The sequence below is a fragment of the Macrotis lagotis genome, chromosome 6 (genome assembly GCF_037893015.1).
Source record: "Macrotis lagotis isolate mMagLag1 chromosome 6, bilby.v1.9.chrom.fasta, whole genome shotgun sequence".
Lineage (NCBI taxonomy): Eukaryota > Metazoa > Chordata > Mammalia > Peramelemorphia > Peramelidae > Macrotis > Macrotis lagotis.
The window spans coordinates 1,600,725-1,614,509 of NC_133663.1; the positions used below are offsets into that span (position 1 = coordinate 1,600,725).

Genomic DNA, 13,785 nt, shown 5'->3' on the forward strand with positions numbered 1-13,785 from the left:
AGAGTTTTCCCTGGAGCTTTGGTCTCTTGAGTTGAAATAGGTTGCAGTTGGGAAGCGAAGTTACTTTCCAGAGAATAGTCACATCTGACTATTCTCCTGTTTCTGCTCAGTGGTTGCTTCTTTTTATGTTCTACTTTATCTTCTCCAGTAGGAAAGAATTGTTTTCCTCCACTGGGTTTTGGTCATAGTGAATTTTTGTCATTTGGAAGTCCACTGAATCATAGGATTTACAGCTGGAAGGAAGCTTAGTCCTCACTAGCTGTCTAGTCCAACCCAGCAAAATCCCCCTCTGCCACAGCCACGGTGGCTGGACCACTGGACTTGCCTTGAGATCTCTGAGGAGGGCACCCAGAGTCAGTCAGAGCTACCTGCTGTCCCTCAAGGCTAGAGAGACCAAGTCTCAAATCATGTCAAATATGATTTTACCTAAACGAAAACACAGAGTAGTCTCCTTCCCTCTCTGGTAACTGAAGCCCAGCTCCTCAGTGTTCTCACCAGCCCTTTTCTTAGTGCCTGGCGGGCAGAGTCAGCTCTCGGAGACAGGGCGGAGAATATTGCCCTGTTGCCTTTGATAATAAGAGCTGGCAAAGCCCAAGTGCTTTCCCTCCAACCCTCACAGCCACCTGGGTTGAGTTCCATTTACTGGAGAAGGGACTGGCCCAGATCCCACGGATGGCTGGATTTGAATTCACATCTCCGTGACTGTGGTCCAGTTCCTTGGGCCACCTGGCCATGCTGGGGAAACAGGAAGTACTCACAATATGTTAGTTGGGTTATGTCTGTTGCTTTTTATGTTTCAAGAATTTTGGTATTGGGAAAAGCTGATACTTTTGGTCAGAAAGACTAGCCACGTGACCAGGAGTGACGTCCTCAGCGAGCACCCTCAGAAGAGCTCTGGTGAGGCCGTCTAGGCATGTCAGTTTTTCTTGGGTGCCCTGCCTGGAGAGTTGGGGAGACTTCACACTGGAGGAATAGAAGCTGTCAGCTGGCTTTGGGGGGCTGTGGAAAGCTTAAAGGTCAGAATGACTTCAAGCATCTGCCCAAGTGCCCACAAAGATGATCGGTTACAGGAGTGGGGAGAGAATTGGGGATGTTTCCTAACATCTTTGAGCTCAACCATTCTAGACTCTTGAGACCCTTCCTACCTGTGTGGCCCTAGGCAGAAAACTGCCTCAGTTTCCTTATCTATAAAGTGGGGCTAAGAATAGTGCCTGCCTCCCATAGACCAGTTCCAATGAGACAGTTCGTGTTATTATCATGAATCCTGTTTTAGCCATTTTTTTTTTGTTTTCCCTTTTTATAAAGCATTGGACCTAAGAGGGGGGGAAGATCTGAGTTTGGATCCTGCCTCAGACACTTCCAGCTTTTGTGTCCCAGGGCAAGGCCTTGATTGTCGACTGCCTCCTTTTTCTATAGCTCATGGACCAGGAAGGTCCCTCTGGTTCCCTTGGGGTCCTCTGCCCTTTGGCACATGAGCCCCCCTGAGTTGCTGGGCATGCCGGGCTTCCAAGCTTCTGCAAGTCACACTTCAGAAGATTTGCAAGCATTGGCTTCATTTTACACTGTTGTCCTGACCTACAGCAGTCAGAAAAGTGAACTTGATGGCCCCATCAGCGAGTTGGCTGGTGGGAATCAGGGAACCTCTCCCATGCCTATGCCCTGGGTCCTGGGGGGAGAGCCTGTGATCCGGCCTCTGGCCCAGGTGGCTGGTTAACTAGGAATACAGAGCATGATGGGAAAGAAAGCCTTGGAGTCCAAAAAGGGAGTAACCTCAACTCTGTTCAGGCAACTTTCCTGGGTCTGACCAGGCTGCTCCACTGCCCTCTGCAACGACTGGGCACTGGAGGAGCAGGCATTGGCCGGGTGCAGGGCGACGCAGGAGGCTGATCATAGAGAAACTAGGAAGAGAGGCTTGAGTGTCATGGATGGGCACCCGAGGCTTTATTGGACCTGACCTCACTTGTCTCCCCCTGTGACAGCAAAGCTGATGGTTTAAATGGTCAGGTTCTTATTTGATCTGGAATTTCATCTTCCTCAATCTATAACCTCAAAACCTTTTAAAAATTGTTGAAATCAGGGCGGCTAGGTGGCGCAGTGGATAAAGCACCGGCCCTGGAGTCAAGAGTACCTGGGTTCAAATCCGGTCTCAGACACTTAATAATTACCTATCTGTGTGGCCTTCAGCAAGCCACTTAACCCCATTGCTTTGCAAAAACCTAAAAAAAAAATTGTTGAAATCAATTGAGTGTCCTTGAGAGATTTTCTTTTGATTGCTAGGTCTCTTTTGGGGTTTAATCCCATTTGCAGTAAGTCTCAAGGGCTCATCCACAGTTCTGCAGGTGTCAGTGGCAGACCCTGACCGCAGTCCCTTTCTCATGGGAAACAGTTGTGGGAGAGTGCTCTGGCAGCCCTGCCTATTGAAGGCATAATGTTCTCCCTTTCACCCCCTCCCCCCATACCTGATCTAGCCTCCACCAGTCAGTCAAGGAACATGGAGAGACCAAGGAGGGACAACCACATACTGTCCAGGTCTTTCCTGGACTCCTGCCTGCTGCTTCCAGGCCCCTCTGGTAGACCCTGTCTCCCACCCCCCAGGCTTGGTCCCAGCTGGCTGACTGACATTAAAGCTGGTCTTGTCTTTTTCCTGGTTTGTTGTTGTTATCCCAGGCCTGGGAGTTGGCAGTAAGCATTGATTAGGCACCTGCTGGTTGCTGCCTCTTTGACAGTGACTGCCTCCTTTGCTAGTGAATGTCTGAGATTGGACCTGAACCTGGGGCCTCCTTGCTCTCCCAGGCTGATTGTGCTTGGTCTGAATTGGGCAACACAATGTCCAGTGTTTTCCATTCTCAGCTGTGCCTTAATCCAGACCCTGGGAGAGCTGGGCCCTCTCCCTCCAGCACCCCAGATGAAGAAATTCACCCAGGAGAAGAAATATCTTCCTGAGTGTCGCTGGGCTGCCGCCCCCACTGCCTCTTGTTCCCATCCTCCCACCCTCCCCTGGAAGAAGGCTAGCTGAACCCATGAAAGATAGAGGGACTTCTCAGAGCACCCTGCCCTCATCCGTCACCTAGTATGCCAGCATAGCCTCCAGACTCCCCTCTTGCCTCCACACAGGCTGATGGGATGGCCAGATGCCCAGCCTCATCCCCCCCGTCTTTACAAGGTGGGCAGAGCTGGCAGGGAAGTACGCCCCTCCATCAAGGAAAGACAAGGGCTGTTCTTAGTCTCTGACAAGGTCCCCTCTTTGGCCATGGCCCCTGAAACAACAAGCTGCCTTCTGGTGGGATGTCACATTCTGTGGGGAAGGGTAGACTTAGAGTGGAAGCAGCCAGTGAGAGAGTCCAGACCAGACACTCGCATTACTGCCACCTCCTGAGGCAGGGTGGCAGCTCTTAGATGGTGGTGGGCCTGGTTCCATCCCCATAGCCAGGGTACCTCCCTTAGGCTGCAAGATGGGAGGTCATCCCAGGGGAGAAGAGCCACATTGGAGCATTTCTATGGGGCCTCACACAGCTCTGCAAGGTGATGAGACAGAAAAGGACACCAAGGCAGGCCTGAAGGTCTGAGGTCAGATTTGAACACAGGTCCTCTTTCCAGATCTGGCTCTCTAAGCACTGTGCCATTGAGCTGCCCTCATGGGGACACCCAAGCGGTCAGAACCTAGTTGGGGTGATGAATCATTGGTCTGGCTATTGGGAGAAGAACATAACATAGATCATAGAAGGTCGGGGTTGGAAGAAACCTTAGAGATTATCTATCTGGTCCAGACCCCTCACTTTACAAATAAGGAAACTGGATGGGATGGGGCGGGGGGGGGGGGGGGGGGGACTTGGTCCCTGGCCCCACAGCTGGTCAATAGCAAAGCCAAGCCTTATCTCCCATTCATTGTTCATCCCCTTGCCCCCTGCTGCCTAGCGAGACCCCCCCCCCCCCCAACATTAGGCATCAGTGGTCAGGTTCAATTTCAGGGGTTGACTCTGGGCTCTCACTTGGGTCTTTGATGTTTGTGTTTATATGAATTTATATTTGTGTGCCATCAGCAAAACTGCCGCTTTTCCTTACCTTCTCCCTGTTTACTAACTGTGTTTATCCTCGTGCTTTTTGGTTTGGTTGCTTCTGTAAATGCTTCCTCCCTATGGTGACCCAGCTGATGGGCATCCCTTCTGTTTTCAGTTGGTTGTTGCTGCTTCTCAAATATTACTGTCCATATGGATCCTTTTACTCCTTTGGAATAGAGATCTAATAGTGATGTTTGCTTTTTGGGAATTGTTCCAAATTGCATTCCTCACTGGCCAGACTACCGATAATGTGCTTACTTCTCACAGCCACTAACATCTGTCATTTGAACCAATCTTAGAGGTGTGAGGTGGTACCTCAGAGTTGGTTTTAATTGCTGTTTCTCAATTATTAATGATTAGAACACTTTTCCATATGACAGCTTATAGTTCTCCATCTACTAGAGCAGGAAGAGAGCAGAGGTGGTGCAGGGCAGGAGGGCATCCCCAGACTGGGGGGGGTGATGGACCTTGAAGGTAGGAGGAGTCCGAACTGGGGAAGCCGACTGAAGATGAGAGTGAAGAGAGCAGACTTGGGAGACCTCCCAAGTGGGGTGCTGGGGCCCTGAGAAACTACAAAGAGAAGTCAGTAGGAATGACCCTGCATGGCCACAAATGATCTGGAGAGAGCAGGAGAGGGCCGTGGTTGAAGAAAAGAATAGTGAGGTTGCTTAGCACAGTCCTGGGAAGAAGAGTTGGAGCCTGGGAGATCCAGCCTCATGGCTGAGTGGGGAGAGAGCACCGAGCTTGGGGTCCGGCTCCAGCCTCAGTTTCTTCCGCGGTAAAATGGGGACGAGAAGAGGTATGAGGATGCAGCATTGAGGCAGGTGCTGTTAACACTTCATCTCCTCTTGAAAGAGATGTGAGCAGATTGCCTGGCCCTCATGATTGTTTGATTCCTTTCCTGTCTCTTCTTTTCTTCCTTCCACTGCAAAGACATTCAAGGAAGAGGAAGATTTGGCTTTCAATTTTAAGGTCAGTGGATTTGCCAAGAAAGTTATTGATATTAGAAAGAGCAACTGAGTCATTCAGATGATGGAAACAACAACCCTTTTGCAAAGTGTTGACAAGCATGTTGATTCTAGTTAGTAGCGATGGGCAGAAGAGAGAATTTTTCCATGCAGTATAGTGATGATGACTGTCCACTTTGGGAATGGAAGCTCCTTCGGCAGTGACATCAAACATGTAGTCAGTCTGTGGACCTTTCTTAATTGACTGTTCCATGCAGGCTCTAGCACAGACTTCTGAGGGTGTGAGTAAATGCATTTTCATTGTGGACCACTGAGCTGGGAGTGGCGGGAAGGGGAGGTAGCCCCTGATCTGCAGAGCCCTTGCACTAAGAGCCAGGGAAGATGGGCAGAGAACCAGGAAACAAGTCAGACATGTTGAGTGGTGGGTCAGCATTTGGTGCAAAGAAATGAGTTTGATGTTCTTTCCTAACCGATACATTAAAAGTCCCAAGTATGTTGGTACATTTTTTTTCTACTCGTTTTAAAATGGTGATTTATTTTAGTTTTTAAGTTACATTAGAAAACAATGTTTTGTTAAAGCTCATACTTATCAGGTCTTTGGGAGGTGAACCATCTCCAGCACAGCAGAATAATTGAGGGATATGTTTGAAGATGCTCATCATCTTCTCTTTCTTTGGATGGTGTATATGATTGCTTCATCTCCTTGGGCATCCTTCTGTCTTTGCTTTTCTTCCTCCACCAAGTAGCCAGCTCCCAGCTGTGCCAAGGATGGACATGAAGCCTTTTTAGCATGGCGGAGTCACTAGCCTATAGCTTCAAAGACTCCTGGCTTTTGTGGATCTGCCTCCAATGAGGGACCTTGAGGGACCCCTTAGGGCTCTGTGGGGAGCATCTTTGAGAGCTTGAACAGAGAAACTGAAATTCCCAAACCTTTGTTACTGAAAGAGTTCCAGGGGATGGGGGACAGGATGGCAAAGTGGGGGGCAAGGGCTGTTCCTTGGGCAGCCTTACTTTTAGATAGCTAGTTATTTGGAGGAATCCTTGTTAATTCAGAACAACTGGATCGTGCTTGCCCCAAGCTCAAGGGCAGCAGGAGACCTTGGTTCACACTCTGCTTGATGAAGAGAAAAGCTTTCTCCTGCTTTTCCTGAGGGTTTTTAAAAAGAAGCCATTTAATGACCCAAAATTGGGATCACAAGCAGCTAAAAATAGATGCTTCCATTAGTCTGGCTGAGAAATGGGGGACCCTGAGGGCCACAGCTGGCTCCCAGATGGATGGATGCAGTCCCCTATTGTCCAGCTCAAAGTCTATGGTCCTGGTGTTTCCAGGGGGTAGGCTTAGCTGAATAGGAAGCCCCAGACAACCATCCGGAGCAGAGATGGGCCAGGACAGGCCTTTGGAGTGCCCATCGTCCCTCCTCTGCATTGGGAGCCCTTTGTCTCTGGATCCTGCCTCCACAACCATTCACCAATGGACATCCCAGTGTTCTTGGGGGTAGAAGAGGCCTCGTTTTGTCTGCTCTTGGGGCCCCTGGCAGCCTCGTCTTCTGGCCATCACTGCGTTGTTCCCTGCTTGGAGGCCCAGTGCTGGCCTTGGACATTATCAGTGTTTTCTTGTTTTCACAGAGCTCAACAAAAATCCAGTCGAAGGATTTTCTGCTGGCTTAATAGATGACAATGACCTGTACAGATGGGAAGTCCTCATCATTGGCCCCCCGGACACACTGTAGTAAGTATCCCCTGCTGTTGACCATCAACCCCAAAGTTGGTTCTGGGCTTATTGATAACTGGTTCTTGGTGCCCTGGATTTATCCTATGAAAAAGGGCTAATCATCTGGGGAAAAACCTAAACTGTTGACTTGTCCTATTTTTTTTTTAAGGTTTTTGCAAGGCAAACGGGGTTAAGCGGCTTGCCCAAGGCCACACAGCTAGGTAATGATTAAGTGTCTTGAGACCGGATTTGAACCCAGCTACTCCTGACTCCAGGGCCAGTGCTTTATCTACTGCGCCACCTAGCCGCCCCTGACTTGTCCTTTTTCTAAAGAGAAAAGTTCAGTGGAGACTACAGTTGGTTGAAGAAAACCAATGTTTCTCACCTGCTTAAAAAACCTATTATGGAATAATTTACTTAGTTAAAATGTGGATTTGGCCTTAAAACGTTGGTCACTTTTCCTTTTTAATTTTTTTCTTTTTAATTGGATGAAACATTCAGGAATCTCAGTATAAAAATAAATGAATTCCAGTAAAATGACCTTGAAGGAAAAATCCTGTGTCTGGAGCCCCATGACCTGTTTTGTCCCCATTAGTAATTGGGCAAGGTCTGGCCATTCTAAATTCAAAGGAGAAAAGTTGACCATCCCTCCTTACCCTTAGTCAGGTGAATCTCATCCCAGCCATGGTGAGAGGCTTGGACCTCTGGAGCAAGCCTCAAAATATCACAAAACCAAAGCTGACTGTGGACCCAACTTTTCAAAATTCCTGATGTTTGATGGTGTGACATTTTAGGCAATGGGGAGACAGTCACCAAGACAACTAGGCCCCCATGCCACCCCTCTTCCTGCCATGTGCTTCCCAGCCCTTGGTATCCCACAGGATCGTCCACCAAAGGGATTTTCCTAAAACTCGGGGTGGACTCAGGTTCTTGGTGCCCATGGAGCGTTGTCATGGCTCCATGAAGCCTTTCCTGAGGACTCATCAAAGCTCCCTTGTGTTTGTTCTGTTGTGATATCTGTAGTTAGAATGTGGTCGGCTCCCTGGTGGAGCAGAAGCTCCTCAAGGGCAGGGACTGTGTCTGAGGATCGACATCTCCAGGCATCCAAAGGAGCCTTTTACAGAAAAGGAAGAACGCCTGGGGGCTTCTTGGGAAGAGAGCTCGGGGTCAGCGACTACAGACAGAGATGAACTCAGGAGGTTTTCAGGCTGGTCCCCCCCCAACCAGAATGTCAGCTCCTTGCTCTTCTGTCTTGGAGGGTGGCTGCAGGGGGGGCCACCAGAGGGCGCCACTGGCCAGGCACAGCTATTGTTTTGCCCTTTGCCAGGTTATTTCACAGTCACTACATCTGGGGTGTCAGCTGAGCAGGCTGTGACTGAAATGGGGTGGGGGGCATTGGTGACTCAGCCCATCAGCAGGCAGGAAAGGAAAAGCGTCCTCCACAGCCTGGTCACTGGTCACTAGTTGTGTTTCTCTGATGTCCTCTTTATCGATAAGGAACCTGGGGTTCAGGGGGTTTAGATTTGTCCATGGACACAGATGTGGCTGAGCTTCCAGCTCCGTCCTCATCTGGTCATTGCATTCTTGCAGAACTTTTTCAACATCTCCCAATTGTTGGTGCCCTACCTTGCTATTTTAAGGAATGATTTGGTAACTGTTGTGGTCCCTGAGTTTTTCTGGCTGTCCATGGCCATCTCATCTCAGGTGGAATGCAGGGGGAGTAGCTCACTTGTTCAAGTCATTTCTCTGTAAGAGATGAGTCGTGGGCCGGCTCACCCCAAATTGCTGGACTCCTCCCATATGGGTTTCTTCTCCCATAAGACTGTACTGCAGCATCAGTAACTGCCTTGATGCTGCTGTTTCCTTGTCTGCACTCTGGGAGCACCAAAGGTGTTGCATTGGGCAGGGGGACACCCCAGAGGCTTTCTTCAGTCCTTGTTTCTCTGGACCTTAGTGTATTTTCAGGTCATTCTTTTGAAAACTGTCCTGGGGGTGACCTGGTCTCTCACCTAAAACTTGCCCAGGAGGCCTGAGGTGTATGGCTGCCTCCCCCCGCCCCCAGCAGTAGGTTTGGTCATCTTGGGCTCCATCAGGTGTGTGGCTCTCTTTCAGTGGGTGGCCCTCTGAGGGGCCCAAGACTCAGAACTCAGATTCCCGTCCTGGTGCTATGTGGACAAGGAAATGTATGGGGGTAGGATTAGTTAGCCTTAGGAGTGACAAAGGCAAGAGCTTGTCCACAATGGCCTGGTGTCCTTCCCGGAGTGGTCACTCTAAGAGGTAAGGAAGGTCCCTAAAGTCATTAACACAGAGTGAGATCCATCAATAGATGCTTCTTAAGCACCTGCTGTGGGTCAAGTGTGTCTGTGTGTGGCACACACACACATCGGGCAGCTGGTGCTGGGTCAGTGGCAAGAAGACTTGGATTCTCCTTTCATGACCCTGAGGGTGGCACTGCTCCGTTTGCCTCAGTTTCTCCATCTATGAAATGGTCTGGGCCAGGGCTGGTGGCTAGGTGTCTTTATTCCATTTCTCTTATTCCCCCAGTACCCTCAGGTACTGGGGACACAATGAGACCAGGCCTGCTGCCTGAGAGATTCCCTGGGTACACCTAACCTGCCTGGAGACGGTGTGTATGCAAATGATTCTGTGCCAAGCAAAGGCGGACTAGATATTGGAAGGGCTGTTCCTGGCAAGGTGTTCCACCAAAGAATGGGAGCCGTGAGATAGAGTTTGGGGATGAAGAAGCTAAGAATTTGAGCCAGAAGGGGATTGGGTGGGGGTGGCAAAGAGAAATATGTGATGTTTGAGATAGGGAGGGAGGGAGCAAGAGAGATGTGTGATGTTTGAGATTGCAACCAAGTCAGTCAGTGAGCAGTGGCACATTTAGGTGGCGTGGGAGGCCCTTGGCTCTGGCCCCTGGGAAGAGTGATGTGACAGAACAGTGAAGGAAGCATGGCGCACACCTCCCCAAAGCTGGGACAAGCACAGCTCTGAATGCTTGATTTCAAGAGAAAAGGAACGTCATTTTAGGCATGTTCCTCCCAGAGTCAACTCCAGGGCCTGCAAATTGCAGGCCTGGGGAGAGATCTCCCCAGATACCCTCACCACCACCAAAGGTCCCGAAGCCTCAAGCATGAATGGATAGTAAATACCCTCAGTTCTTCAAGAGAGCCCTTGTTCACATCTGTTGGGATGCTTGTTGCAACTGAACCTGGGTAAATCAAGGCTGTTGAGTTCTGAGCACACCGACTCCTTTTCAGCAGCTCGAAGCCTGGAACGTGGGTGGACAGGTCACTTTACAAAGTAGGAGGTAGCTGCGGCCAGGGAAGGCAATGTGGTTACAAAGGCCCGAGCATCACAGACAGGGGCGCCATTGTGATTGGCTGGACATTTGGAATGTGGAGCACCTTCCATCTCATCACTATGGAAGGAAGGGTCAGTGGGGCTACAGGAGCAGCCTCCCCAGCCTCTGTCTGTGTCTTTTAAGGATAAGAGGTCTCCGCGACACAAGAGGAAAACTAAGCTTGAAGAGGGCAAGGCAGAATGAAATTCCTCCAGAAGAGAAGCTGGGAGGCGGGAGCTTCACCCACTCCAAGAATTGAATTCCTGCTTCACCCCCCGCACCCTGGGGCATGCTGGGAAAAGGGTGGTGGGGAACACGCTCTGTGTTTGGGTGAGCCAGACTGCCCAGGAGGCTGGTGGGGCTGCAGCCCAGAGGCAAGCCAGACAATGACTTTATCTTGACAGAGGGGGAAACTGAGGCCTGTCCAGGGTCTTGCCCTCCTTTGTAGGCCTCAGGCTGCCACCTGTATTCCTTGGGGCTGAAATATTCACCCTGAAAGGTTGGTGGGGGATTTCTCATGATTTTAAAAGTACTATCTTACTTTGAAAGAAAATTGTGATTAGTTCTCATGATGGCAGTTAGCACTTTTTTCAAGTCTGTCACTGTGGACAATGCTTCAGAGATTTGTTCTGGTTCCGTTATGGCCGGCACAGCCCTGGCTGAGGCCGCAGATGTGGAGCTAGAGGGGGCAACCAAAGGTGGTTCATTGTGTCCAGAAGCTTGAGCCAGAATGGAGCTCACCTGTTTGGCGAAGAAGAGGAAAATGTCTCCTTTCATAACTTTTACAGGACCACCTCCCCAAACCTGCCAGATCCCCCTTTGACTAAGGATCCCACTCCTTGGAGACATGCTCTCATCAGATAGATTGGCCTGGCCGGTCTCAGAGTGGCCCCAAACTACAGTTGGTGACCTGTCCACCCCAGGACAGGTCTTGACTTGGTGCCCAGGTGCCAGGAGTCTGACCCGGAACTAGGCCTCTTACAGTGAGCATTGATGGAGCGCTGCCCTAGGGGATGGGGACAGGCAGGCAGTTCTGCCCGAGGAGTTGCCAGACAAAAGAGAGGATTGAATGAAATCCTAGCAATAAAGTGCCTGGAGACAGTCGGGGGGCAGTAGGAACTGCCCATCTGTGTGGGGAAGTGGACTACAGAAGCCCAGGCAATGCTGCCTCTGCAGAGTGCCTGGACTCTCCTTGGGGCTGAGCCTAGGCCTGGGCCCCTGCACCCAGCCTGCACAATACATGCTCATTGGTTATTGGAATCTCTGGTCGAGAATGGTGCTGTTCTTACAGATGGGGAGTGGAGGACAGCAGCACATGGTCTAAGCTGGTGGGGCCTTCATGCCGTCTGAAGCCTTGTCCAAGAGACTGAGGGCATGGAGCATCCTTGGGGAGAAATGATGGGCACAGGTGTAGCTGACAGGCTGTAGGTTGCTCTGGTCAGTCTCTTCTTTGGGGGTGTTTTACCTTCCTCCAGCTAATGTCTGCCTGTTAAATGTCTCTAAAATAAAGTGACTAGAGTGCGTGTGCGTGTGCAGACAGACACACACACACACACACACACACACACACACACACACACACACCCCTTTTGAAAGGTTGAGGACTCCTTGGTCCGCTGTCTATAGATAAAACTTCTGGACCTTCCAGCACACAGACCAGCCAATCAGGAGTCCTCCAGCCACAGTTCCCTTCAGTTTGAAGAAATTGGATTTTGGTGACTAGGGGGAAAAGGCAGAACTTCCTGAGAAGGGGGGGGGCTTTTGCCCCCCCAAAACCAGCAGTGAAAAATGATAGAAGAGAAACAGTAAAATGCACACATCTAGGCAGAGAAAAAGCTGAGTTTAAAACACTCCTAAACTGAGAGACCCCATTCTGCCCAAGAGCTTCTCCCCACGTTAGCGCCCCCCCCCCCAGTCCAGCAAGTCTGGACACGGGAGGGGAGGGACTTGTGACAGGAGAGGCCAGGAATACTGATGACCGTGGACTGGCTCTGACAGTTTTGGCATTCACTTCTAAAATCTTGAGTTTCTAATTCATTCCCCCCATTGGGAAAATAAGTTACTGGATCTGGATTAAAAATGTGGAAGCTTCTGGGACACTAATACATTGTTGGTGGAGCTGTGAACTCATCTAGCCTTTCTGGAGAGCAATTTGGAACTACGCCCCAAAGGGCAACAAAATTGTGCATCCCCTTTGATCCAGCAATATCAATATTCATAGCAGCCCTGGGTGTGGTGGCAAAGAATTGGAAATTAAGTGAATGGCTATCATTTGGGGAATGGCTGAACAAACTGTGGTTTCTGTATGTCATGGAATACTATTGTTCTTTTACAAACCAGGAGGGACAGGATTTCAGGGAAGCCTGGAGGGATTTGCATGAACTGATGCTGAGTGAGATGAGCAGAACCAGAAAAACACTGTACACTCTAACCAGCAACATAGGGGTGATGTTCAACTTTGATAGATTTGCTCATTCCATCAGTTGCAACAACCAGAGACAATTTGGGGCTGTCTGCGATGGAGAATGCCATCTGTATCCAGAGAAGGAGCTGTGGAGTTTGAACAAAGACCTTAAATTTAGGAAAAAACCTGCTATCTTATTGTCTGATCTTGCTGTCTCTTATACTTTATGTTTCTTCCTTAAGAATATGATTTCTCTCTCATCACATTCAGTTTGGATCAATGTTACCATGGAAACAATGTAAAGACTGGCAAATTGCCTGATTGGGGGGGAAATTGTAAAATCTAGCTGTGGTCCTTCACTCTTGACTTTCTCAAAGTCCCAAGCCTGGCTTTAGGGAGCATGCCCTTGGGCCAAGTAAGCTTTGGGGCTCATTTTCCGCTGGCTAATATCAGAGCCAAGAGAAATGAGATTTTAACTGTTTCAAGGTTTCTCCTAAGATGTTCTCTTTGTCTTTTCAGTGAAGGGGGCGTTTTCAAAGCTCATCTCACTTTCCCAAAAGACTACCCCCTCAGACCACCAAAAATGAAGTTCATCACGGAAATATGGCACCCAAATGGTAAGTTTCCAGTTTTGTTTTTACCTGGGGGGCATTGGATATAGCATCAGGAAGGAAGCAGAGTAGAGGCTTTGGACTCTTGAATCACCTTGGCTGGGCTGTCTCCAGCTGCTGGAGACCCCTGGGCCAACCACCTCCCTGGGCAGGGAACAGGCCCAGCCCCATTCCTGGAGAGGAGTTGCTATAGGAAGTAGGTACCGAGGCTTACTGGGAGAGACATGGTGGGCATTATCTTTGCATAGTTTGGGAAAAGGAAAAGAAACCAACTATATGGAAATGCAGTTGTCCACGTAGGACCTCAAACCCTGGACAGGGGTCATGCCTAAAAATGGTGCCTCTGGTCCTTTCTGAATGAGGTTTTCATGATCCTGACCCAGAAAGGAAGGGGAACCAGCCTTCCTGCTTTGGGTGATGGACAAGAGCTTGTAGCTGGGGGAGGCTCTCTGCCCTACTGAGGTGGGAGAGCTTCTCCACTTCTTCAGTGATGTGTCTGGTAGCTGGTGGGAAGTCCTGTTGAGTCCTTGTGGGTCCCATGTGTTGGGGCCTGGACTGGTGGCCTGATGCCTCTCCTTGGTGTATGATGGGCCTGTCACACTGTCTAGGGTACCCCTGAGGAAGCTCTCTTAGGCCCAGAGCTCATCCCATCTGGGCTTCCTGTTTGTCAGTGGGGAGGGAGGCTGAGGC

General features: G+C 49.9%; 1 protein-coding gene across 2 annotated transcripts in view; it reads left to right on the top strand.

Moving 5' to 3' along the window:
• The window catches only part of UBE2G1 (ubiquitin conjugating enzyme E2 G1), a 43,135-nt gene that overhangs the window by 14,457 nt on the left and 14,893 nt on the right, over positions 1-13,785 (top strand). For both annotated transcript variants that reach the window (XM_074190544.1, XM_074190543.1), the window contains exons 2-3: positions 6,653-6,755; positions 13,004-13,101. In XM_074190544.1, coding sequence (XP_074046645.1) covers positions 6,653-6,755; positions 13,004-13,101 — 201 coding nt within the window. The remainder of the gene's footprint in view (positions 1-6,652; positions 6,756-13,003; positions 13,102-13,785) is intronic.